The 27,725-nt window shown below is 41.9% G+C and overlaps 1 protein-coding gene across 5 annotated transcripts in view; it reads left to right on the top strand.

The window, feature by feature from the left end:
- The window catches only part of LOC139577570 (serine/threonine-protein kinase Nek7), a 182,186-nt gene that overhangs the window by 50,083 nt on the left and 104,378 nt on the right, over window positions 1-27,725 (top strand). For 4 of the 5 annotated variants that reach the window (XM_071404677.1, XM_071404678.1, XM_071404675.1 and 1 more), the window contains exon 2: window positions 27,212-27,299. In XM_071404677.1, the coding sequence (XP_071260778.1) occupies window positions 27,240-27,299 (60 nt within the window). In that variant the 5' untranslated portion in view covers window positions 27,212-27,239. Of the gene's footprint in view, window positions 1-27,211; window positions 27,367-27,725 lie in introns of those variants that run through there. The other variant, XM_071404679.1, reaches the window with a different exon arrangement.

Raw genomic sequence — 27,725 nt, 5'->3', positions numbered from 1 at the left:
CTATGACAGACAAAATGAGGGAAAAAAATCCAGAAAATCACATCGTAGGATAATCACATTGTAGGATTTTTAATGAATTTATTTGCAAGTTATGGTGGAAAAATACTTTTGTTATTGACCAAATACTTAATCTCAATACTTTGTTATATACCCTTTGTTGGCAATGACAGAGGTCAAACGTTTTCTGTCAAAGTCTTCACATGGTTTTCACACACTGTTGCTGGTATTTTGTCCCATTCCTCCATGCAGATCTCCTCTAGAGCAGTGATGTTTTGGAGCTGTTGCTGGGCAACACTGACTTTCAACTCCCTCCAAAGATGTTCTATGGGGTTGAGATCTGGAGACTGGCTAGGCCACTCCAGGACCTTGAAATGCTTCTTACGAAGCCACTCCTTCGTTGCCTGGGCGGTGTGTTTGGGATCATTGTCATGCTGAAAGACCCACCCACGTTTCATCTTCAATACCCTTGCTGATGGAAGGAGGTTTTCACTCAAAATCTCACGATACATGGCCCCATTCATTCTTTCCTTTACACGGATCAGTCGTCCTGGTCCCTTTGCAGAAAAACAGCCCCAAAGCATGATGTTTCCACCCCCATGCTTCACAGTAGGTATGGTGTTCTTTGGATGCAACTCAGCATTCTTTGTCCTCCAAACAGGACGAGTTGAGTTTTTACCAAAACGTTCTATTTTGGTTTCATCTGACCATATGACATTCTCCCAATCTTCTTCTGGATCATCCAAATGCTCTCTAGCAAACTTCAGACGGGCCTGGACATGTACTGGCTTAAGCAGGGGGACACGTCTGGCACTGCAGGATTTGAGTCCCTGGCGGCATAGTGTGTTACTGATGGTAGGCTTTGTTACTTTGGTCCCAGCTCTCTGCAGGTCATTCACTAGGTCCCCCCGTGTGGTTCTGGGATTTTTGCTCACCGTTCTTGTGATCATTTTGACCCCACGGGGTGAGATCTTGCGTGGAGCCCCAGATCGAGGGAGATTATCAGTGGTCTTGTATGTCTTCCATTTCCTAATAATTGCTCCCACAGTTGATTTCTTCAAACCAAGCTGCTTACCTATTGCAGATTCAGTCTTCCCAGCCTGGTGCAGGTCTACAATTTTGTTTCTGGTGTCCTTTGACAGCTCTTTGGTCTTGGCCATAGTGGAGTTTGGAGTGTGACTGTTTGAGGTTGTGGACAGGTGTCTTTTATACTGATAACAAGTTCAAACAGGTGCCATTAATACAGGTAACGAGTGGAGGACAGAGGAGCCTCTTAAAGAAGAAGTTACAGGTCTGTGAGAGCCAGAAATCTTGCTTGTTTGTAGGTGACCAAATACTTATTTTCCACCATAATTTGCAAATAAATTCCTTAAAAATTTGATTTTCTGGATTTTTTTCTTCTAATTTTGTCTGTCATAGTTAAAGTGTACCTATGATGAAAATTACAGGCCTCTCTCATCTTTTTAAGTGGGAGAACCTGCACAATTGGTGGCTGACTAAATACTTTTTTGCCCCACTGTAGCTAAGCACAGGCAAAATCCTAGAGGAATACCTGGTTCAGTCTGCTTTCCAACAGACAATAGGAGATATTGTGACTTGTTTCAGGAAACAAGGCATATGTCGCAGGTCACTAAGTCACAGGAGAGCCATTTGAAAGTAAACTTTTTTTTATTTTTCATCAAAATGTTTTTTGTTGTTGTATACATGCCTCCTGGAACGTGAACTTTAATGTGCCTTAATAACATACTTGTATGCCATCTGTAAATACAAATACAATTGTTTAATTACGAACCTAGTTGGTTTAGCCACGGAAAAAGTGGACAACTTTCCCGCTAGCCATGATTGGCTGAGATAATGAGTGGGCTGGACATGCGAAAGATTAGTTCAGATTGGTCTGCCATGTAGCAGGCTTCTGACTATAATATGAGCTGGGCAACCAAGGCATCCATGACAGAGCGGGAGAAGCATCCATCCATGTATACAGGTAAGACAGTCTAGCTAGCTAAATTTTCAAATATTACACGTTTCTAATTTTGTCAGTCTTTTTAATTTCAAGTTAAAGTGCACTGTTAGCTAGCTAGCTAACGTTAGCTGGCTGGCTCGCTAGCTAACGTTACATGTATGATCTGTGTAGTAATGTTATTTGTATCTCAGAGCCATTTGCATTGCTTGTTATAGCCTAATGTTAGCTAGCTAACATTGAACCTGGTTGTTTAGCTACCTGCAAATTCATGCAGGGTTGTAACGTTATGAGTTGGGCTTATGGTTGATTGTTTAGCTAGCTACATGTCTAAACAAAAGACTCCGCTATGCAAGTAACCATTTCAATAGAATGTTCATGATGTCACTGCGACAACTGTTGATAGACGTTGCTGGTAAATTCGCTCTGGCTATCTACTCGGATTTCAGAGCACTCTCGTCTGAGTGTGCCAGAGTGCAGAATCACTGACAAATTGCCGAACGCTCAACACCTGTTGAATATGGCCGGTGTCATTTAAATGTTGACAAAAAAGTGTAATTCAATTGTTGCCAGCAATACAGTTTCAGTCACCAATGCTCTTGATAACATAAATTGTCCGTTCTTAAATTCAATTGTACAATGCTCTGAGTTTACGAACGCCCAGAAAACACTCCAGATTAAAATTTACGAACACACCCATAGTATAAAACAGCCTTATAGTCTTGAAATCTTTGGTTGTTTAGTACATGGCCTCACATGTGAATCATTAGAGATGAGTGGGGCTAAAGCTTAAGAGAGTGTGAACGATGCTGAATGGGTGTAGACAAAGAAGAGCTCTCCATTAGGTGTACCAAAATATTCAAGGCCCATTTTCTCAAAAGTGAGGTTAGTTTATCAACTTTCAAAGCAGTATTACTTTCCCATTATTAATTAACTGTAGTGTATGATATACAATTTTCTAGCTCTGAGTCTCTACTTTGATCCAATGTAAAAAAACACCGTTTCAAATTTTGCTACATAAGCCCGACTCGAGCTGGTCGGTCACAATTCACCTTTCAGCAGGACAATAACTTAAAACACTAGTACAAATATACACTGGAGTTGCTTACCAAGACAACATTGAATGTTCCTGTGTGGCCTAGTTACAGTTTTGAATTAAATCTGCTTGAAAATCTTTGGCAAGACTTGAAAATGGCTGTCTAGAAATGATCAACAACCAACTTGACAGAGCTTGAAGAATTTATTTTGAAGAATAATGTGCAAATATTGTACAATTCAGGTGTGCAAGGCTCTTCGAGATTTACACAGAAAGACTCATAGCTGTAATCGCTGCTAAAGGTGATTCTAACATGCATTGACTCAAGGGTGTGAATACTTATTTAAATAAGATATTTATGCATTTCATTTTCAATACATTTTCAAAAATGTCTAAAACATGTAATCACTTTGTCTCTATGGGGTATTGTGTGTAGATGGGTGAGAAAAAATTGAATACATTTTGAATTCGGGCTGTTTCACAACAAAATGTGGAATAAGTCAAGGGGTATGAATACTTTCTGAAGGCACTGTATCATCTTGACTCTTCTGGTTTTAAGATTACACAAACGCAGGCAGCCATTTTCCACCTGTTATTGAAAAATGGTACGAAATGTACCTGTCTGTATTAATTGCTAGGCTATAATGTTTGTTTCATGTTGTTTCTTTGAAACAAAATGGAAATAGACCACATTGACAGACAGTCATTAGTCGTTTTGTATCAGATACGTCTAGCTAGCTGTCATCCTTTTATGATTGCAATCATAGTTTGTCTTTACAAACACAAGTGGAATGTGTTTGTTCGTCAAGTGATCATTAGCATCCTCCTTGCCCTTCCATCTCCAGACATCAAACAGAGAGGGTCATACTCAGCGCTAACTAGGCTGCCTTCTGCTGTAAGCCACCTGCAGGAGTGATGGCAGCGGGACAAAAGGCCTCCCACCACTAAATGTCCTCAGAGCTGGCCTGAAGAGGACAGTACAATAGGCTGAGAGGTGGCCTTAGCATTCACACATGTGCCAACTAGTCTGAACAACAGAGGAAAGGAGGAGGAGAAGCCTGACACCTGCATGCACTTTAGGCCTCGGCTCAATGGCAGACATTTGTACTGTATGTGGGAGGTGAGGTGGGTTGGGCAACTGAGAGGAGAGGGTGGATGGAGAGGAGCATGCATGCACAGTTCACACACACACACACACACACACACACACACACACACAGGAGAATTGTGTGTGCGTTTGTGTGTAGAGGAGAGGTGCTAGAGTGAGGCCACCATTGAGATGAAGACAGAGGAGATAGTATTGTAGTGAGACTGGAGGGCTTCCAGCTTTAATGGGCTGACTAAGTCCTGTTGGCCCAGGAGACCGAGGCCAGATACTTCAAAGCTAGGTGGGGAAGGATGGAGGCAACAAAAGCCATAACACACACACACAATGTGGGCTGGTGAGCTAGTTTGTGTGGGCAGGCAGGCAGAGGCAGGGGTTTATAAATCAAGCAGGCCTCCCATGCAGCCAGGCAGGCAGCGCCATTTGTGTTGTGCTATTTACTTCTGCTGGGAAATAATGATTAGCCTATAAACCTGTTTGTGAAAAAAAATGTAAAGGAGGCCTATTTATAGTGGGAGAGAGAGCAGTAGAAATATGGATCGCTGCTCTGTGGCCTGCCTCTTCCTTAAGGCCTCAGCACTTTTCTCTCTCTCTTCTTTCTCGCGCTCTCTCATCTTCTCCCTGCTCTGTGCTCCCTCCGGTTGGAGAGGGTGAAGGTTTAAGGAAGAAGGGATGAAGGAGAAAGAGAGACTAGTGTGTTAGCCGGTATCCAATTCTTTACCAGTTGAATATCGCTATCAGGTCAATTTGATATAATTATTGCTTTGTTCCCGTTTTATTCAGATCATTTCTTTCACTATCATATCCGATTTAACATCCGTTGTTGAATTCTGATTGAGAACCTTTGAAAGTGGAAAGTGTTTGACTGTGTCTGTGTTGCTAACTGTTCTGTGAAGCCAGTTTCAAAGCCTCCTCTCCTCTCACACCCAGAGAGACAATGAGGTCTCTCTATTTCTTATTCCATTACATCCTGAGATACCAATTGAAAGACCGCTGGTGGTGGAACGAACACACACACACACACACACACACACACACACACACACACACACACACACACACACACACACACACACACACACACACACACACACACACACACACTTCCGTCTGTACTAATGATTTTAATAGTGATTAAAATAAGTGGGAGAATGTAAAATATGTCACACTTCTTTAATATCCCGAGCCTGCCTTCATTAGTTTGTGTGGCTTCAGTCAAAGCCTAGCTGAGCCGAGCAGCGCCATAATCAGTCCAGATGAGGCATGGGCCCATGGCTTTCATGAAGACTGACTGAAAGGTCCCTGCTTCTTGTAATCATGGGCACCACTTCCACCGTCTTCTGTTGCTCAAAGGTGCCTTTGATTCACACAGATCCTGTACTCAAATCACTGCCACAGTCACATCTCTATCTTTCTACCCCCCCCTCTTTATTTTTCTCTCTCTTTCTCTTTACTTAGGCCTCTACTCCCTCTTTCTTTCTCTCTATTGCTCTGTATCTCTCTTGCTTTACCTCCTCCCTCCATCCTTTTTAGCTGTTCCCCGTTCTCGAACATATCCACGGGTCTTGGCTGTATAGGAGGAACGTCGCTCTCTTCTCTACACCTCCCTCCCATCTCTCCTTGATCCACTGTTTAATCTCCCTCCCTTTTTTGTTTTTCTTCCCTCCTTTCTTAAATGAATAACGCAGATGGGAGGAAGTGGGGATGAAAGTGAAGCTAAAGCCAGTGTCTTCTCTCTCTCTCTCCCGGCTCTCCATCACACTCTGAACCAGCTCATCAGGCGAACGAGGAGAGAGACTGGGGAGGGTAGGGGTTTAGGTAACTGGGTTTGGGTGGGAAACTGAGGGGTGAAATTATGTATACTTGTTCGTGGTCCGTGTCTTTGTAGCCAAAATTCAGAAAACATTGCTCAGAGATAATTTGAGTCAAGATGGGATTGAACATAGGTGGGATTGAAAAACAGTTGTATGGACCTTTTTTAGAATAAGAAAACAGTATCTAGATGTAGACCTATCTTTCTTTCTTAATAGATCTCTGAAGATTTATTTTGTCTCCCCCAGAAACATTTTTGACTGAATTGAACTGTGTGTTTGTTTGAGTGCTACATTGCTCAAATGGTTTGCTCCTCCAGAGTGAGTGCTTGCCGTTAATTGTTCTTTCGTCGTTAGTGGTCTGACATAAACTAGCAGTCTTAATTGATCCTGTTAAGAGATGTAGAACCCAGATGCCTCGTGGGTATTTTGACAGGAGCCCGGGTAAAGGAGAGGAGAGGTGCTCGAGTCAGCTCCCATCTGAAACATCAGCAGGAGAGGAGACTGATGTGTTAATAACCACTAGTGAGGGTGACTCGTGGCCCAAATAACACTCCAGCCTAGCCAAAATGTCAGGCTGGACCAACGCAGACACTCACGGCGTCCTCTCTAGCTTATGGACTACAGCAAGGGATCAAGAGGGGAGTGGTCCAGCTAGAAGAAAAAGACCACATCAGTTATGGACATTATATTTATAAAATGTTATTTTTGGCGTGGCAGAGTATGTCATTTAGCCATCTGTTTGTTTTTTATAAATGTGGGCAATTTTTTGATACAAGATTTAGGGTAAGCTGTCAGGCTTTGTTTCAGTTATTCCTTGATCACTTTATTCAAAAATGTCTGAGCAGATCACATTGTAAATAAAATCAAGTTTGGATGGGACACAGACTGAGCTCTTCTGATGGTATTATAGTCTCCCTCTCCAGCATTTGTGTATTATTTCATACCCCTAGTTGGAAAAACCCTTTGCATTTTGAATGATGATAAATTGCATGGAAACAAGCTTTTAAAGGGCGATTGAATCTCATGATTTGGCCTGGTTTTTCATCAGTGCTCATTAAGAAATGCTAGCGTCCGTGATTGAAGGCAAACGAGAGTTGTCTTGAGGGTGTGGTTTGATGTGGGTGTTTCTTGGCTGTGTCTTTGCCATTTAATCACAACAAGCAAGGCCAGAAATGAGTACAGCGAGGTAAGCTGAGCTAACTTTGCTACGGAGAGAACATAGGTTCAAGTTGAGGACTTCTCCCCTCCTGACTCGCCATCTCAAGATGGTCAGCTAATTCAGTTCTAAATGCAGTACAGTGAAATGCCTTCCTTGCAAGCTCTTTTCCCAACAATGCAGTAATCAATATCAGCAGTAAAAATATTATAAACATATGTACTATGTAGCTGATATTTCTCTGTCAAATCGGCTATGGCAAGATGGTAAAAGCCAGTGTCTAGAATGTGTTTCATAAGACTCTCGTTTTACAACACCTTGCTACGAAAGTTGCTTGCAACTTAGGTTCATCACGTCATGTAAATGCATGTTACCGTGGAAATGGTATCACCTCCGAGTTGAATGCCCGGTCTTGGGTCAGCTGTCTTACAGCACAGCTAGTTTTGTCTCATCTCGTCCGTCCTTATGTCCTCTGTTTAGATATTTCCCGGGGAGAAAATCCCAGAACTACTTAAGTCCCTACTATGGGTGTAGGCTACATGTGGACATTGGACAAACATTACCCTGCAATGAGTTTGTTTGTGTTACAAAGACATTTTATGCTGTAAATATCATATTGTTGTGCTTGTAAAGACTGTATGCCTACACTTACCTAGCAAATAAAAACAAGTTGTATGTAGAGTAACCTGTCTAACCAGAACTAGGTTTTCATTCTATTTGGCCAAATCTAAGGATTTGGCTGTCTAATCACACACTGATATGCACAGCTCTCTGGGGTGAGGTTCTGTCTTCAAGTCTCCAGAGGGTGATGAAGTCCATTCCATCTATGTAATGTATTACAGGTTATGGACAGGTGCAGTCAGGTGGCAGGAAGGGTGGAGTGCATGACCAGCCCTCCTGGATATCACAGAGTTTGCCTCAACCCATGGGTCCAGCAGGCGGAGTTCAACTACAGGCAGATGCGAGATGCAGGAGGATGGCACTCTTCTCATACCACTCTGTAGGCTACTGACCAGTTCAAAGCTTTCTCCAGGAGGATGCTTTGCATCGGTCAGGAGCTTACCAAGTAATATGAGAAGAGTGCAGTTGCTTCACTTACGTAGATGATGTTAACAAAGTGATTTAGAGATCCTGATTCACAGCAAATTCACAAGGGACACGTGCCAGCATGGCACTGACTTGTTGGCATTGCTCACTTGGGCCAGGAGTAATAAATTGGCACAGTGGAAGGGGGGCACCTCGTTGCAAGATACAAGACACACATATACACACAGCACTGATTACATTATCAATGGTGTTTCGGTGAATAACAGGACAGATAGTATTTTGACCATTGACAAGATAAAATGTGACCAACCTGATTTTAAGTGTCTTCCATTACTCTGACTCGGGACTGGTGTCTGGCAACTGCTTCAGCCTTCTGTAACACCTCCTGATCTGGTAGGGGGGTTTCCCACAACGCTACTGAACAACAAATCCACCAGGTTTTATACGTAACCTGTGAATGAGATCAAATATCATCACTCAATAAACCTATAGCAAGATAATTACTTTCTGTAGTTTGAAAGTCATTTATATGCTAATAGATGGACTGTAAGTACAGAATAGACACCGTTACTATGCAACCAGTTGTTTGTTGCTGAATACTTGCTGATACATTTTGCTATTTGCTGCCAGAGCCATAGCTATATTTGGAGTAGATAAGTACCATCCTTATTTTTGCCCTAGAAAATAAACAAAATTTTATGAGAACAGGCATGTTGTTTTGGGTAAGCAGACTAAGCCCCAAATGCTAGGTAGCTAGCTACCTAACCTGCAAATCAACGGCTCAAACACGAGATGTATGTGGCAGGGTCTACAGACAATCACGGATTACAAAAAGAAAACCAGTCCCGTCGCGGACATAGTCTTGCTCCCAGACAAATTAAACAACTTCTTTGCGTGCTTTGAGGACAATACAGTGCCACCGACACGGCCCGCTACCAAAGACTATGGACTCTCCTCCTCCGTGGCTGATATGAGTAAAACATTTTAAACGTGTTAACCCTCGCAAGGCTGCCAGCCCAGACGGAACCCTTAGCCGCGTCCTCAGAGCATGCGCAGACCAGCTGGCTGCTGTGTTTACGGACATATTCAATCAATCCCTATCCCAGTCTGCTGTCCCCACATGCTTCAAGATGGCCACTATTGTTCCTGTTCCCAAGAAAGCTAAGGTAACTGAACTAAATTACTATCGCCCCGTAGTACTCACTTCTGTCATCATGAAGTGCTTTGAGAGACTAGTCAAGGATCATATCACCTCCACCCTAACTGTCTCCGTAGACTCACTTCAATTTGTTTACCGCCACAATAGGTCCACAGACAATGCAATCCCCATCACACTGCACACTGCCCTATCCCATCTGGACAAGAGGAATACTTATGTAAGAATGCTGTTCGTTGACTACAGCTCAGAAGTCAACACCATAGTACCCTCCAAGCTCATCATTAAGCTTGAGACCCTGGGTCTCGACCCCACCCTGTGCAACTGGGTCTTGGACTTCCTGACGGGCTGTCCCAGGTGGTGAAGGTAGGAAACAACATCTCCACTCTGCTGATCCTCAACACTGGGGCCCCACAAGGGTGCGTTCTCAGCCCTCTCCTGTACTCCCTGTTCACCCGCGACTGCGTGGCCATGCACGCCTCCAACTCAATCATCATGTTTGCAGACAACACTATAGTGGTAGGCTTGATTACCAACAACGACGAGACCGCCTACAGGGAGGAGGTGAGGGCCCTCGGGAGTGTGGTGTCAGGAAAATAACCTCTCACTCAATGTCAGCAAAACAAAAGAGATGATCGTGGACTTCAGGAAACAGCAAAGGGAGCACCCCCCTATCCACATCGATGGGACAGCAGTGGAGAAGATGGAAAGTTTTAAGTTCCTCTGTGTACATATCATTGACAAAGTGAAATGGTCCACGTACACAGACAGGGTGGTGAAGAAGGCGCAGCAGCGCCTAAATGTCACCACATTCACAGATGCACAATTGAGCGCATTCTGTCGGGCTGTATCACTGCCTGGTACGGCAACTGCGCCACCCACAACCGCAAGGGTCTCCAGAGGGTGGTGCGGTCTGCACAACACATCACTGGAGGTGAACTACCTGTCCTCCAGGACACCTACAACACCCGATTCACAGGAATGCAAAGAAGATAAGCAAGGACAATACCCACCCGAGCTACTGCCTGTTCACCCAGCTTCCATCCAGAAGGCGAGGTGAGTACAGGTGGATCAAAGCTGGGGCAGAGAGATTGGAAAAGCAGCTTCTACCTCAAGGCCATCAGACTGTTAAAAAGCCATCACTAGCACAGAGCTGCCTACCTACAGACTTGATATCATTGGCGACTTTAATAAATGGAACACTAGTCACTTTAATAATGCCACTTTAAGAATGTTTACATATCTCCCATTACTCATCTCATATGTAAATACTGTATCCTTCGCTATCTGTTCTTGACTATCTATTGCATCTTAGCCGCTCTGTCACTGCTCATCCATATGTTTTTGTACTTATATATTCTCATCCCATTCCTTTACTAGATTGTGTGTTAGGTTTTGTTGTGGAATTTGTTAGATATTAGGTTTTGTTGTGGAATTGTTATACTGCTTTACTGTCGGATCTAGAAGCATAAGCATTTCACTACACTCGCAATAACATCTGCTAACCATGTGTATGTGACAAATAAAATTTGTTTTGATTTCGTTAATTATATCTTTGTCTGAGTTGAAATTAGTTGGCTAGCTAACGTAAAAAAAAACCATCCTATTTACACACAAATGAATGTTTCTAACTTACATCGATGCAACATATGCCGTTTAAAACCAGATACGTTGGTTATAAGGGACAGATTACCTTTAATGTACATTTAAGAAGAGTAATTTCCCCCCCCCCAATATAAACCCAGGAGAGATTGTGTTGTGCACACTTTTTAAGAATTTCAAAGCTCGGCACTCTTAGGCAAATGAAAGCTGAATACTTGAAAACAAAAGCCTAACCAAACCAAAGTAAACAACAGTGGCGGGCGGACGCGCAGCCCTGGTGCGTGCCACACTGCCACTCAATGACGGGTTGGCAGATTGGCAGCTAATTAGCATGATTAACCTTTACTAAATCACCCTGATTCTATCGCCACGGAGACGGTGTGCCACTCAGTAACTCCTAAACTGGGCATTTTAATTGGCTACGTGGGGGAATACTGGAGCTCTGTCTTCTGTCCTGACAACCAGACGGAGATGGACAGACACTCTCACAGTGAAGGATACACACATCAACACAAGTGTGACTTGTGTGTGTATCTCAAGCAGTGTGTTTGAAAGGAAATGTTCGTATTGCATTCCACTCCGTCAGTGCCACAGAATAGTGTGAGTGTGTCATGCTGCAGTGGCGTGAGAGAGCCGATGGTGACAGATGGTGAGTCATTATAAATGTTGAAGCCTTTATCTACCTACAGTGCCTTAAAGTATTCATACCCCTTGACTTATTCCACATTTTGTTGTTACAAAGTCGGTTTAAAATGGATTTAATTGTCATTTTTTTTGTCAACGATCTACATAAAATACTCTTTCAAAGTAGAAAAGAAATTCCAACATTAGTTTTAAAAAAGTATGAAAAATAAAACGCTTATCTTGATTACATAAGTATTCCATCCCCATTGTCAATACATGTTAGAATCACCTTTGGCAGTGAGCACAGCATTGAGTATTTCTGGGTAAATATCTAAGAGCTTTCCACACCTGGATTGTGCAACATTTGCCCATTTTATTATTTAAAAAATTCTTCCAACTGTCAAATGTTTTGTTGAACATTGCTAGACAAACATTTTCAGGTCTTGCAAAGGTCAATTCATCTCCCAGTGGCTGGTGGAAAGCAGACTGAACCCGGTTTTCCACTTGGATTTTGCCTGTGCTTAGCGCTATCTCGTTTCTTTTTTTATCTTGAAAAACTCCTCAGTCCTTAACGATTACAAGCGTACCCATAACATGATGCAGCCACCACTGTGCTTGAAAATCTGGAGAGTGGTACTGAGTAATGTGTCATTGGATTTGCCCTAAGCATAACACTTTGTGTTCAGGGCACATGTTTTGCAGTATTACTTTAGTGACTTGTTGCAAACAGGATCCATGTTTTGGAATATTTGTATTATGTACAGCTTTCCTACTTTTCACTCTGTCATTTAGGTTTATTAATGTGGAGTAATTACAATGTTGTTGATCCATCCTCAGTTTTCTCCTATCACAGCCATTAAACTCTAACTGTTTTAAAGTCACCATTGGCCTCATGGTGAAATCCCTGATTTGGTTTCCTTCCTCTCCAGCAACTGAGTTAGGAAGGACGCCTGTATCGTTGTAGTGACTGGGTGTATTGATACATCATCCAAAGTGTAGTTAATAACTTCACAATGCTCAAAAGGATATTCAATGTCTGCTTATTTTTTTACCTATCTACCAATAGGTGCCCTTCTTTGCGAGGCACTGGATAACCTCCCTGGTCCTCGTAGTTGAAATTCACTGCTCGACCGAGGGACCGTACGATTATCTGTATGTGTGGGGTACAGAGAAGTCATACAGAGAAGTCATTCAAAAATCATGTTTAACACTTTCACAGGGAGTGAGTCCATGCAACTTATTATGTGACTTGTTAACCTCTCTGGGGGTAGTTGGGACGCAATCGTCCCACCTGGCCAATAGCCAGGGAAAATACAGAGCGCCGTATTCAAATAAAATGATATAAAAATCAAACTTTCATTAAATCACACATGTAAGATACCAAATTAAAGCTACACTCGTTGTGAATCTAGCCAACATGTCAGATTTCAAAAAAGCTTTTCGGCGAAAGCATAAGATGCTATTATGTGATGATAGCACATCAGTAAACAGAGTAGCATATTTCAACACTGCAAGCACGACACAAAACGCAGAAATAAAAATATAATTCATGCCTTTGACAAACTTCTTTTGTTGGCACTCCAATATGTCCCATAAACATCACACATGGTCCTTTTGTTCGATTTATTCCGTCGATATATATCCAAAATGTCAATTTATTTGGCGCGTTTCATCCAGAAAAACACAGCTTCCGACTTACGCAACGTCACTACAAAATATCTCAAAAGTTACATGTAAACTTTACCAAAAGATTTCAAACTACTTTTGTAATACAACTTTAGGTATTTTTAAACGTTAATAATCAATCAAATTGAAGACGGGATGATCTGTGTTCAATACAAAAAGAAAACAAACTGACGCATCTTTTCTGGTAATGTGCCTCTCTCAAACAATTTACTTCAAGTGACTCATTTAAGATGGCCGTACTTCATTACACAAAGGGAAAACCTCAACCAATTTCCAAAGACTGGTGACATCCAGTGGAAGCAGTAGGAACTGCAAACAAGTCCCTTAGAAATCTGGTGTCCCAATGAAACTCTTGATTATTTTTTAATTTTTTTAAAGACAGTGACCTCAAAAAAAAAAAAAAATTCTGAATGGTTTGTCCTCGGGGCTTTGCCTGCTACATAAGTTCTGTTATACTCACAGACATGATTCAAACAGTTTTAGAAACTTCAGAGTGGTTTCTATCCAAATCTAATATAATATGCATATCTTATATTCTGGGGATGAGTAGCAGGCAGTTGAATTTGGGCATGCTATTTATCCAAAAGTGAAAATGCTGCCCCCTACCCCGAAGAAGTTAAGCAAGTTCTCACTCTTGAACTTAGATAGACTTGACATAACAAAGGGGTTGAATACTCAAAGCACTTCAGCTTTTCATCTTTATTTAATTTGTAAAAACATATTTCCATTTTGACGTTATGGGGTATTATGTGTTAGCCAGTGATTTAAAACAAAAATTCTCAATCCATTTTAAATTAAGGCTGTAGCATAATTTTTGTTGAAAAAAGTAGTGGTGTGAATTACTTTCTGAATGCACTCGGATCAATCGATCGATCTATCTACTGTGCATTCGGAAAGTAATTCACACCCCTTGCCTTTTTCCACATTTTGTTACGTTAGACTTTTTCTAAAATGGATGAAATAATTCCCCCCCCTCATCAATCTACACATAATACGCCATAATGACAAAGTGAAGACAGGTTTTTTGACATTTTTGCAAATGTAAAAATATATTTTTTAACAGATACCTTATTTACACAAGTATTCAGACCCTTTCCTATGAGACTTGAAATTGAGCTCAAGTGCATCATGTTTCCATTGATCGTCCTTGATGTTTCTACAACTTGGAGTCCACCTGTGGTAAATTCAATTGATTGGACATTATTTGGAAAGGCACACACCTGTCTGTATAAGGTCCCACAGTTGACAGTGCATGTCAGCGCAAAAACCAAGCCATGAGGTTGAAGGAATTGTCCGAGACCAGATTGTGTCTAGGCACAGATCTGGGCAAGGGCACCAAAAAAAATCTGCAGCACTGAAGGTCCCCAAGAACACAGTGGGCTCCATTATTCCTAAATGGAAGAAGTTGGAACCACCAAGATTCTTCCGAGAGCTGGCCATCCGGCCAAACTGAGCAATCGGGGGAGAAGGGCCTTGGTCCAGGGAGGTGACCAAGAACCTGATGGTCACTCTGGCAGAGCTCCAGAGTTACACTGTGGAGATGGGAGAACCTTCCAGAAGGACAACCATCGCTGCAGCACTCCGCCAATCAGGCCTTTATGTTAGAGTTGCCAGACGGAAGCCACTCCGTAAAAGGCACATGACAGCTCACTTGGAGTTTGCCATAAGGCACCTAAAGGACTCTTAGACCATGAGAAACAAGATTCTCTGGTCTGATGAAACCAAGATTCAACTCTTTGGCCTGAATGCGAAGTGTCTCGTCTGGAGGAAACCTGGCACCAGTGGTGGAAAAAGTACCCAACTGTCATACTTAAGTAAAGATACCTTCATAGAAAATTACAAAAGTAAAAGTCGACTTGAGTAAAAGTCTCTAAAATTATTTGGTTTAAAATATACTTAACTATCAAAAGTAAAAGTATAAATCATTTCAAATTCCTTATATTAAGCAAAAGCAGATGGCACAATTTTCTTGTTGTTTTAATTTACGGACAGCCACTGGCACACTCCAACATTCAGACATCATTTACAAATGAAGCATGTGTTTTTAGTGAGTCTGCCAGATCAGCGGCAGTAGGGATTACCAGGGATGTTCGGTTGATGCGTCAATTTGACTCTTTTCCTGTCTTTCTATGCATTCAAAATGTAACGAGTTCTTTTGGGTGTTAGGAAAATGTATGGAGTAAAGAGTACAATATTTTCTTAACCTTTCTGGCGCAGGCGTTATGCTAGCGACCCACCTCGACAACATCTGGTGAAATTGCAGAGCGCGAAATTCAAATTACAGAAATAGAAATATTTAACATTCATGAAAATCCAAGTGTAATACATCAAAATAAAACTTAACTTCTTGTTAATCCAGCTGCTGTGTCAGATTTCAAAAAGGCTTTACGGCGAAAGCACACCATGCGATTATCTGAGGACAACGCCCCGGTTACAAAACTATGAAAAACATTTTTCAACCAGGCAGGTGCGCCACGAAAGTCAGAAATAGCGATATAATAAATGCCTTACCTTTTGAAGATCTTCTTCTGTTGGCACTCCAAAAGGTCCCGGCTACATCACAAATGGCCCTTTTGTTCGATAATGTCCTTATTTATATCCATAAAAACTCAGTTTTGCTGGCGCGCTTCATTCAATAATCCACCGGTTTCCCTCCTTCAAAATGCATACAAAATTAATCCCAAACGTTACCAGTAAACTTCTCCAAACAAGTCAAACGACGTTTAGAATCAATCCTCAGGTACCCTAATACGTAAATAAACGATACAATTTAAGACGGAGAATCGTTATTGTCTTTACCGGAGCTAAACAACAAAGAACGCGCTCTCATCCATGCGCATGAAAACATTACAGCCAAAATGGGAGCCACTTAGAAAAACTACAAATTCTAGCAAATTTTTCCAAAACAAGCCTGAAATTCTTTCTAAAGACTGACATCTAGTGGAAGCCCTAGGAACTGCAAACGGAGCTTTTCGCCTCATAATATACATGACAGCCATCGGAAACAGTAGTAGGCTGAAAATATTTTTTGGGGGGTGGTTTGTCCTCGGGTTTTCGCCTGCCATATCAGTTCTGTTATACTCACAGACATTATTTGAACTGTTTTAGAAACTTTAGAGTGTTTTCTATCCAAATCTACCAATTATATGCATATCCTAGCTTCTGGGCCTGAGTAACAGGCAGTTTACTTTGGGCACGCTTTTCATCCAGATGTCAAAATACTGCCCCCTAGCCCAAAGAGGATTTATTAAGGAAGTTACTGAAGTAAAAGTAGTCAAAAATATGAATAGTAAAGTACAGATACCACTTACAGTTGACGTCGGAAGTTTACATACACCTTAGCCAAATACATTTAAACGCAGTTTTTCACAATTTCTGACATTTAAATCTAGTAAAAATTCCCTGTTTTAGGTCATTTAGGATCACCACTTTATTTTAAGAATGTGAAATGTTAGAATAATAGCAGAGAGAATGATTTATTTCAGCTTTTATTTCTTTCATCACATTCCCAGTGGGTCAGAAGTTTACACACTCAATTAGTATTTGGTAGCATTGCCTTTAAATTGTTTAACTTGGGTCAAATGTTTTGGGTAGCCTTCCACAAGCTTCCCATAATAAGTTGGGTGAATTTTGGCCCATTCCTCCTGACAGAGCTGGTGTAACTGAGTCAGGTTTTTAGGCCTCCTTGCTCGCACACACTTTTTCAGTTCAGCCCACAAATTTTCTATGGGATTGAGGTCAGGGCTTTGTGATGGCCACTCAAATCAAATAAAAGTTTATTTGTCACGTGCGCCGAATACAACAGGTATTCTTACCGTACAGTGAATTGCTTACTTACAGGCTCTAACCAATAGTGCAAAAAAGGTATTAGGTGAACAATAGGTAGGTAAAGAAATAAAAACAACAGTAAAAAGACAGGCTATATACAGTAGCGAGGCTACATACAGACACCGGTTAGTTGGGCTGATTGAGGTAGTATGTACATGTAGATATGGTTAAAGTAAAAGAGGGGTTGGTGGGTGGGACACAATGCAGATAGCCCGGTTAGCCAATGTGCGGGAGCAGTGGTTGGTCGGCCCAATTGAGGTAGTATGTACATAAGTGTATAGTTATAGTGACTCTGCATATATGATAAACGGAGAGTAGCAGCAGCGTAAAAGGAGTTGTTGGGGGGGCTCACAATGCAAATAGTCCGGGTAGCCATTTGATTACCTGTTCAGGAGTCTTATGGCTTGGGGGTAAAAACTGTGGAGAAGCCTTTTTGTCCTAGACTTGGCACTCCGGTACTGCTTGCCATGCGGTAGTAGAGAGAACAGTCTTTGACTGGGGTGGCTGGGTTCTTTGACAATTTTTAGGCCCTTCCTCTCACACCGCCTGGTGTAGAGGTCCTGGATGGCAGGCAGCTTAGCCCCAGTGATGTCCTGGGCCGTACGCACTACCCTCTGTAGTGCCTTGCGGTCAGAGGCCGAGCAATTGCCGTACCAGGCAGTGATGCAACCAGTCAGGATGCTCTCGATGTTGCAGCTGTAGAACCTTTTGAAGATCTCAGGATCCATGCCACATATTTTTAGTTTCCTGAGGGGGAATAGGCTTTGTCGTGCCCTCTTCACGACTGTCTTGGTGTGTTTGAACCATTCTAGTTTGTTGTTGATGTGGACACCAAGGAACTTGAAGCTCTCAATCTGCTCCACTACAGCCCGCCAATGAGAATGGGGGCGTGCTCGGTCCTCCTTTTCCTGTAGTCCACAATCACCTCCTTAGTCTTGGTTACGTTGAGGGACAGGTTGTTATTTTGGCACCACCCGGCCAGGTCTCTGACCTCCTCCCTATAGTCTGTCTCGTCATTGTCGGTGATCAGGCCTACCACTGTTGTGTCGTCTGCAAACTTAATGATGGTGTTGGAGTTGTGCCTGGCCATGCAGTCGTGGGTGAACAGGGAGTACAGGAGGGGGCTGAGCACGCACCCCTGGGGAGCTCCAGTGTTGAGGATCAGCGTGGCAGATGTGTTGCTACCTTGTAAGAAAGCTAACGTTTAAGTTCCTTGCTCAGAACATGAGAACATATGAAACCTGGTGGTTCCTTTTAACATGAGTCTTCAATATTCCCAGGTAAGAAGTTTTAGGTTGTAGTTATTATAGGAATTGTAGGACTATTTCTCTCTCTACCATTTGTATTTCATTAACCTTTGACTATTGGATGTTCTTATAGGCCCTTTAGTATTGCCAGTGTAACAGTATAGCTTCTCCTCGCGCCTACCTGGGCTCGAACCAGGAACACAACGACAACAGCCACCCTCGAAGCAGCGTTACCCATTGCTCCACAAAAGCCGCGGCCCTTGCAGAGCAAGGGAAACAACCACGCCAAGTCTCAAAGCGAGTGACGTTTGAAACGCTATTAGCGCGCACCCCGCTAACTAGCTAGCCATTTCACCTCGGTTACACCAGCCTCATCTCGGGAGTTGATAGGCTTGAAGTCATAAACAGCGCAATGCTTGTCACACAACGAAGAGCTGCTGGCAAAATGCACGATAGTGCTGTTTGAATGAATGCTTACGAGCCTGCTGGTGCCTAGCACCGCTCAGTCAGACTGCTCTATCAAATCATAGACTTAATTATATCATAATAACACACAGAAATACGAGCCTTAGGTCATTAATATGGTCGAATCCGGAAACTATCATCTCGAAAACAAGATGTTTATTCTTTCAGTGAAATACGGAACCGTTCCGTATTTTATCTAAGGGGTGGCATCCCTAAGTCTAAATATTCCTGTTACATTGCACAACCTTCAATGTTATGTCATAATTACGTAAAATTCTGGCAAATTAGGTGGCACAAACTGTTGCATATACACTGACTCTGCGTGCAATGAACACAAGAGAAGTGACACAATTTCACCTGTTTATTATTGCCTGCTAACCTGGATTTCTTTTAGCTAAATATGCAGGTTTAAAAATATATACTTCTGTGTATTGATTTTAAGAAAGGCATTGATGTTCATGGTTAGGTACACATTGGAGCAACGATACGCACCGCATCGATTATATGCAACGCAGGACACGCTAGATAAACTAGTAATATCATCAACCATGTGTAGTAACCTTTCACGAGCCTCTACCCCGGGTCCGGGATCACCCCCCACCCCCCCCACACACTGATTAGCATAGCTAGCATAGCTTCACAAGTAGATAGTAGCATCTAAATATCATTAAATCACAAGTCCAAGACACCAGATGAAAGATACAGATCTTGTGAATAAAGCCACCATTTCAGATTTTTAAAATGTTTTACAGGGAAGACAAAATATGTAAATCTATTAGCTAAACACGTTAGCAAAATACACCACTATTCTAACTCCATCAGTTTCTTACTCCTTCAGGTGCTATCACCAATTCGGCTCAACTAAGATATTGATAGCCAATAACCTATAAAAAAAACCATCAGATGACAGTCTGATAACATATTCATGGTATAGGATAGTTTTTGTTAGAAAAAAGTGCATATTTCAGGTAGAAATCACAGTTTACAATTGCACCGACCATCACAAATCGACTAGAATTACTAGATAGAGCAACGTGTATGACCAATTTACTCATCATAAAACATTTCATAAAAATAGACAAAGCATAGCAATGGAAAGACCCAGTTCTTGTGATTTCAGACCATATTTCAGATTTTCTAAGCGTTTTTCAGCGAAAACACAATAAATCGATAAGTTAGCATACCACATGTGCAAACGTTACCAGAGCATCGATTCCAGCCAAAGAGCGCTATAACGTAATCACCGCCAAAATATATTAATTTTTTCACTAACCTTCTCAGAATTCTTCCGATGACACTCCTGTAACATCATTTTACAACATACATATACAGTTTGTTCGAAAAGGTGCATATTTAGCCATACAAAACCGTGGTTATACAATGGAAATAGTCACAACTCAAGCCTCAAAATGAGGAACGTCAGCTTTCAGAGTGATCTAGTTTAATCGAAAGCTAATCATATACTTGACTAAAAAATACAGGGTTGACAGGAATCGAAAGACAAATTAGTTCTTAATGCAACCGCTGATTTACATTTTTAAAATTATCCTTACTTTTCAATACAGGGTTCGCCAAGTGAAGCTATACCAAACAAAATGGCGAAATATGCGTTTAAAATATTTCGACAGAACAACGATTTATCATATTAAATATTGCTTACTTTGAGATGTTCTTCCATCATATTCTTGGGCAATGTATCCTTTCTATGTTATAAACGTATTTTGGTCGATAGATGTCCTCTGTCCTTCGAAATATCCACTAACGATCGAACGGGACCCCAAAACGTGTCCAAAGTTTCAGAGTGCACAACAAAGAAATTCCTCAAAATCGCACTAAACGGATATAAATTGCTATAAAACGGTTCAAATTAACTACATTATGATGTTTTTAACAACTATAACGACTGAAAACATGACCGGAGAAATATTGCTGGTTAGACAAGGATTTGGAATGAGGCAAGTCCGATGTCCTTCACGCTTCAGGCGCGCGACGAGAAAGGGCGGTCCCTATACATTTTGTGGTTTTATAATGGCTGGGATTGTGCAATAGACTCCATTCAAAACGTGATGACGTACAGACACCCAGAGGAAGACGTAGGCAGTGTCGGTTTCTTCATAGCATTCACTGTCGCCTTAAAAACAGACTCCAGATCAGGGGTAAAAATTTCTGAAATCAAACCCCTGTCATGAAAAGTGCTGTAGATATTGTTCTGTACCACTCAGAGACAAAATTCCAACTTCTATAGAAACTAGAAGGTGTTTTCTATCCAATAATAACAATAATATGCATATTGTACGATCAAGAATTTAGCACGAGGCAGTTTAATTTGGAGACCCAAATATGCTAATGCGGAACAGCACCCCCTATAGTTCCAAGAAGTTAACTAGTGATTATGATTGATTGATTGTTTTTTATAAGATAAGTTTAATGCTAGCTTGCAACTTACCTTGGCTTACTGCATTCGCGTAACAAGCAGTCTCCTCGTGGAGTGCAATGAGAGGCAGGTGGTTAGAGCGTTGGACTAGATAACTGTAAGGTTGCAAGATTGAATCCCCCGAGCTGACAAGGTGAAAATATGTCGTTCTGCCCCTGAACGAGGCAGTTAACCCACCGTTCCTAGGCCGTCATTGAAAATAAGAATGTGTTCTTAACTGACTTGCCTAGTTAAATAAAGATTAAATATCGGTGTCCAAAAATACAGATTTCCGATTTGTTATGAAAACTTGAAATCGGCCCTAATTAATCGGCTATTCCGATAATCGGCTATTCTGTAGTCAATTAGACAGGTTGCCTTTGTGTTCTTGGGCACAGGGACTATGGTGGTCTGTTTGAAACATGTTGGTATTACAGACTCAATCAGGGACATATTGAAAATGTCAGTGAAGACACCTGCCAGTTGGTCAGCACATGCCCGGAGCACATGTCCTGGTAATCCGTCTGGCCCTGCAGCCTTGTGTATGTTGACCTGTTTAAAGGTCTTACTCACGTTGGCTACGGAGAGAGTGATCACACAGTCGTCCAGAACAGCTGATGCTCTCATGCATGCCTCTGTGTTGCTTGCCTGGAAGCGAGCATAGAAGTGATTTAGCTCGTCTGGTAAGCTCGTGTCACTGGGCAGCTCACGACTGTGCTTCCCTTTTTAGTCTGTTATAGTTTGCAAGCCCTGCCACATGAGAAGGGGCGTCGGAGCCGGTGTAGTATGATTCAATCTTAGCCCTGTATTGACGCTTTGCCTGTTTGATGGTTCGTTGCAGGGCATAGCAGGATTTCTTGTAAGCTTCCGGGTTAGAGTCCCGCACTTTTGAAGCGGCAGCTCTACCCTTTAGCTCAGTGCCAATGTTGCTTGTAATCTATTGCTTCTGGTTGGGGTATGTACTAGAGGTCGACCGATTAATCGGAATGGCCGATTAATCGGGTCCGATTTCAAGTTTTCATAACAATTGGAAATCGGTATTTTTGGGCGCCGATTTGCCTATTATCATTTTTTTTTTTTTTACACCTTTATTTAATCTTTATTTAACTAGGCAAGTCAGTTAAGAACACATTCTTATTTTCAATGACGGCCTAGGACCGATAGATTTTTAACCTTGTCAGCTCGGGGGATCCAATCTTGCATTGATTACATTGCATTCCACGAGGAGCCTGCCTGTTAGCGAATGCAGTAAGCTAAGGTAAGTTGCTAGCTAGCATTAAACTTATAAAAACAATCAATCAATGACTGTCATTGCTCCAATGTGTACTTAACCATAAACATCAATTCCTTTCTTAAAATCAATACACAAGTATATATTTTTAAACCTGCATATTTAGCTAAAAGAAATCCAGGTTAGCAGGCAATATTAACCAGGTGAAATTGTGTCATTTCTCTTGCGTTCATTGCACGCAGAGTCAGGGTATATGCAACAGTTTGGGCCGTCTGGCTCTTTGCGAACTAATTTCCCGGAATTTTACGTAATTATGACAACATTGAAGGTTGTGCAATGTAACAGGAATATTTAGACTCATGGATGCCACCCGTTAGATAAAATACGGAACGGAATAAACGTTTTGTTTTCGAGGTGATAGTTTCCGGATTAGTCAAAGGTATATGGTTTAGAGAGAAATAGTCAACGCGTTATAATTCCTGTAATATCTTGCGGCTGAATTTGAAAGGGGTTCCTTCTTTATTTTACCGTTCATGTCTTCCATAGAGAATGTCTTGATCTACTTCAAATAAGGTCTGTGTTTCGTGCAGGCTTAAACCGCCTCGACGTTTTGATACCCGTGTAAATCTCACTAGGATAAGGTAACGATTGTCAACATATTTTCATAAATCCACCCTACATTTTTTTTTATCTTCGCTTATATTTAGCCAATATTGATCAGAGTTACCTTGTCCTATGGATATCTACACAGTTATAAAATTGGCACGGTGATGTAAGCCTACACGAAACACAGACCTTATTTTAAGTGAATCTAAAAATATCCTATGCAATAATGAAGGAACCGCTTTTCAGATTTTGCTAGGTGTCATGGGAATTATGACTCGCACTTTGGTTGTCAATTCTTACCATGCCCATTATTAAAATAGGATTTCCTGCATATAGAAATTAAAGTTTTTGTTTTCAACATTCATCACAGGTAACTTAAACTCTATTTTTATTCAAACAGTTGAGTATTTGTCTCCTAAGCAGACTCTTCAGTATCATTGTCACTTCAGAGCTGTGTGCGTGTGTGTATTTATGTATTATATTAAGTTAAATTAAAAGTGTTCATTGTTCAATCAGTATTGTTGCAATTGTCATTATTACAAAAATGTGTGTGTGTGTGTATGATATATATATATTTTTAAAACATTTTAAAAAATAAAATAAATCGGCCGATTTAATTGGTATCGGCTTTTTTTGTCCTCCAAGAATCGGTATCGGCATTGAAAAATCATAATCGGTCGACCTCTAGTATGTACGTACAGTCACTGTGGAGACGACGTCCTCAATATACTTATTGATAAAGCCAGTGACTGATGTGTACTCCTCAATGCCGTCGGAAGAATCCGGGAACATGTTCCAGTCTGTGATAGCAAAACAGTCCTGTAGTTTAGCATCTGCTTCATCTGACCACTTTTTTATAGACTGAGTCACTGGTGCTTCCTGCTTTAATTTTCACTTGTAAGCAGGAGGATAGAGTTGTGGTTGGATTTTCCAAATGGAGGGCGAGGGAGAGCTTTGTACGCATCTCTGTGTGTGGAGTACAGGTGATCTAGAATTATTTTCCCTCTGGTTGCACATTTAACATGTTGATGGAATTATGCTAGAACTGATTTAAGTTTCCCTGCATTGATGTCTCCGTCCACTAGGGGTGCCGCCTCTGGGTGAGTTGTTTCGTGTTTGCTTATTTCCTTATACTGCTGTCTGAGTGTGGTTTTAGTGCCAGTATCTATCTGTGGTGGTAAACACCCACGAAAAGTATAGCTGAGAACTCTCTAGGCAAGTAGTGTGGCCTGCAATTTATCACAATATACTCTACTTCAGGCGAGTAAAATCTAGAGACTTCCTTAGGATTCGTGCACCAGCTGTTTTGAAAATATGCACAGACCACCCTCCCTCGTCTTACCGGAGTGTGCTGTTCTATCTTGCCGGTGCAGCGTATATCCCGCTAGCTGAATACCCATGTCATCGTTCAGCCACGATTCCGTGAAACATAGGATATTACAGTTTTTGATGTCCTGTTGGTAGGATATTCATGATCGTACCTCATCTAGTTTATTGTCCAATGATTGCACGTTGGCGAGTACTATTGACAGTAACGGCAGCTTTCCCACTCGCCTTTTCTGGGTCCTGACCAGGCATCCGGCTCTTTGTCCTCTGTACCTGCGTCGCGTCCTCTTGCAAATAACGGGGATGATGGCCCTGTCGGGTGTTTGGAGATTGTCTTGTGCTTCTTGCTTGTTGAAGAAAGAATCTTTGTCTAATCCGAGGTGAGCGATCGCTGTCCTGATGATATCCAGAAGCTCTTTTTTGCCGTAAGATACGGTTGCAGAAACATAATGTACAAAAAAGTTACAAATAACGCGGGAAAAAAACACTTAATAGCACAATTGGTTGGGCGCCCGTAAAACTGCTGCCATTTCTTCCGGCGCCACTCCAATACCTTGACTTTGTTGTCCTTAAGCCATTTTGCCACAACTTTGGAAGTATGCTTGGGGTCATTGTCCATTTGGAAGACCCATTTCCGAACAAGCTTTAACTTCCTGACTGATATCTTGAGATGTTGCTTCAATATATCCACAATTTTCTTCCCTCATGACGCAATCTATTTTGTGAAGTGCACCATTTCCTCCTGCAGCAAAGCACCCGCACAAAATGATGCTGCCACCCCTGTGCTCCACGGTTGGAATGGTGTTCTTCGGCTTGCAAGCCTCCCCCTTTATCCTCCAACATAACGATGGTCATTATGGCCAAACAGTTCTATTTTTGTTTCATCAGACCAGAGGACATTTCTCCAAAAAGTATGATATTTGTCTCCATGTGCAGTTGCAAACCGTAGTCAGGCTTTCTTATGGCGGTTTTGGAGCAGTGGCTTCTTCCTTGCTGAGTGGCCTTTCATGTTATGTCGATATAGGACTCGTTTTACTGTGGATATAGATACTTTTGTACCTGTTTCTTCCAGCATCTTCACAAGGTCCTTTGCTGCTGTTCTGGGATTGATTTGCACTTTTCACACAAGTCTGTTCATCTCTAGGAGACAGAACGCGTCTCCTTCCTGAGTGGTATGACGGCTGCGTGGTCCCATGGTGTTTATACTTGCGTACTATTGTTTGTACAGATGAACGTGGTACCTTCAGGCGTTTGGAAATTGCTCCCAAGGATGAACCAGACTTGTGGAGGTCCACAATTTGTTTCTGAGGTCTTGGCTGATTTCTTTTGATTTTCCTATGATGTCAAGCAAAGAGGCACTCAGTATGAAGGTAGGCCTTGAAATACATCCACAGGTACACCTCCAATTGACTCAAATGATGTCAATTAGTCTATCAGAAGCTTCTAAAGCCATGACATCATTTTCTGGAATTTTCCAAGCTGTTTAAAGGCACAGTCAACTTAGTGTATGTAAACTTCTGACCCACTGGAATTGTGATACAGTGAATTATAAGTGCAATAATCTGTCTGTAAACAATTGTTGAAAAAATTTGTGTCATGCACAAAGTAGATGTCCGAACCGATTTGCCAAAACTCTAGTTTGTTAACAAGAAATTTGTGGAGTGGTTGAAAAACGAGTTTTAATGACTCCAACCTAAGTGTATGTAAACTTCTGACTTCAACTGTAAGTAGCACTTTAAAGTATTTTTACTTAAGTACTTTACACCACTGCCTGGCACCATCCATATGGTTAATCATGGTGGTGGCAGCATAATGCTGTGGGGATGTTTTTCAGTTGCAGGGACTGGGAGACTAGTCAGGATCAAGGGAAAGATGAACAGAGCAAATTACAGAGAGATCCTTAATGAAAACTTGCTCCAGAGAACTCAGGACCTCAGACTGGGGCGAAGGTTCACCTCCAACAGGAAAATGAGTCTTCGCACACAGCTAAAACAACACAGGAGTGGCTTCGTGGCAGGTCTCTGAATATCTTTGAGTGGCCCAGCCAGAGCCCGGACTTGAACCCGATCAAACATCTCTGGAGAGATGGTGATCATACGTAATTGGTGATGGACATCCACAAATTAATGCATACCATACTAAACGTAACATATCATACGAAACGGAGTGTGTCGGATTTACGTACAGAGTAATGCAAAATGCTCTGAGACCAGGATGGGAAATAGCTCTAGCGCTGCAGTGAGTGGGGGGCTATATAACCCTGTGACGTACCTTTCACTCTTCCTGAGTGAAAGAGGTGCGCACTTTGACATGCAGTCCAGCAACAAGTCCGAGGGTTTTAGGAACATAGACAAATTTTCTAAATCTGCTTTCATTCCCCCGTTTAAGATAAATTACCATAATCTAAATGTGATTTCTGTCATTCTGAGCACTGTGGTTGGACGCCCTAATGGGTTACGCACCCAATGCAAATAGGTCCATTAAATGTCCAAATAATCTGTAAATGAAAATCATCCCGGTCACGTTGTCCAGTGTCACATTTTCCTAACGGAAACCCTGGTGTGTGTCTGGAGCCTTTCAGGTCCATAGAGACCCAGCCAGCGAGGCAGATCCAGTTCTACTGCAATGTGACACCCTCTGGGCCACAGACAGACAGAGCGACAGTACACAGGCAGCAGAGTCCTCAGCAACACACTATTGGCTCTGGCTCCGTAATGCTCAGGCGATCCCCAGGAGTGTGATATTTGTTACTAGTCTGTGTATACTGTCTGTCTGGTGGCAGAGTTCTTCTGTAGAGGGTATGTTCAGGTAACTGGAGGATCTACTTATATTTCTACCTGGTTGTGAGGGAAAAGAGTCCGGTGTTTTTGTGACTGTAACGTTAACTGAAGGTTGTGTTTGTGTTTCCTTAGGGGTGTGAGGGATTGATCTCCTGTCACCATGGACATGGACACCCAGCCACAAGGCCAGCAGGCAGCAGTACCCGTGTTCCAGCCACAGGTAGGACCCCCTAACCCTAACCCAACCACAAGGCCAGCAGGCAGCAGTACCCGTGTTCCACCCACAGGTAGGATCCCCTCACCCTAACTTACCCTCACCCAAACCGGTTTGGCCGGTGTAGGCCATCATTTTAAATAGGAATTTGTTATTTAACTAGGCAAGTCAGTTAATAAAGGTTAAATAAAAAATATTACAACATCACTTTTACCCTAACTCTAACCCAAACACAGCAAGCTGCAGTACCTGTGTTCCAGCCACAGTACGATCCTCTTACATTTATGTTTACTCACAAATACTCATTCATATTTAGGGTAGGCCTATACTTGAATTTTAAGCCTGTCAATTAATGTAAATTAAGTAAAGTACAAATTAGGCTACGGGCGATTCCCAGTAAAGTTGGGAACAAAATGTATGTCAAAATTACTG

The sequence above is a fragment of the Salvelinus alpinus genome, chromosome 6 (genome assembly GCF_045679555.1).
Source record: "Salvelinus alpinus chromosome 6, SLU_Salpinus.1, whole genome shotgun sequence".
Classification (NCBI taxonomy): domain Eukaryota; kingdom Metazoa; phylum Chordata; class Actinopteri; order Salmoniformes; family Salmonidae; genus Salvelinus; species Salvelinus alpinus.
The sequence above is the reverse complement of the archived record's forward strand: the minus strand, read 5'-3'. Positions and strand labels throughout refer to the sequence as shown.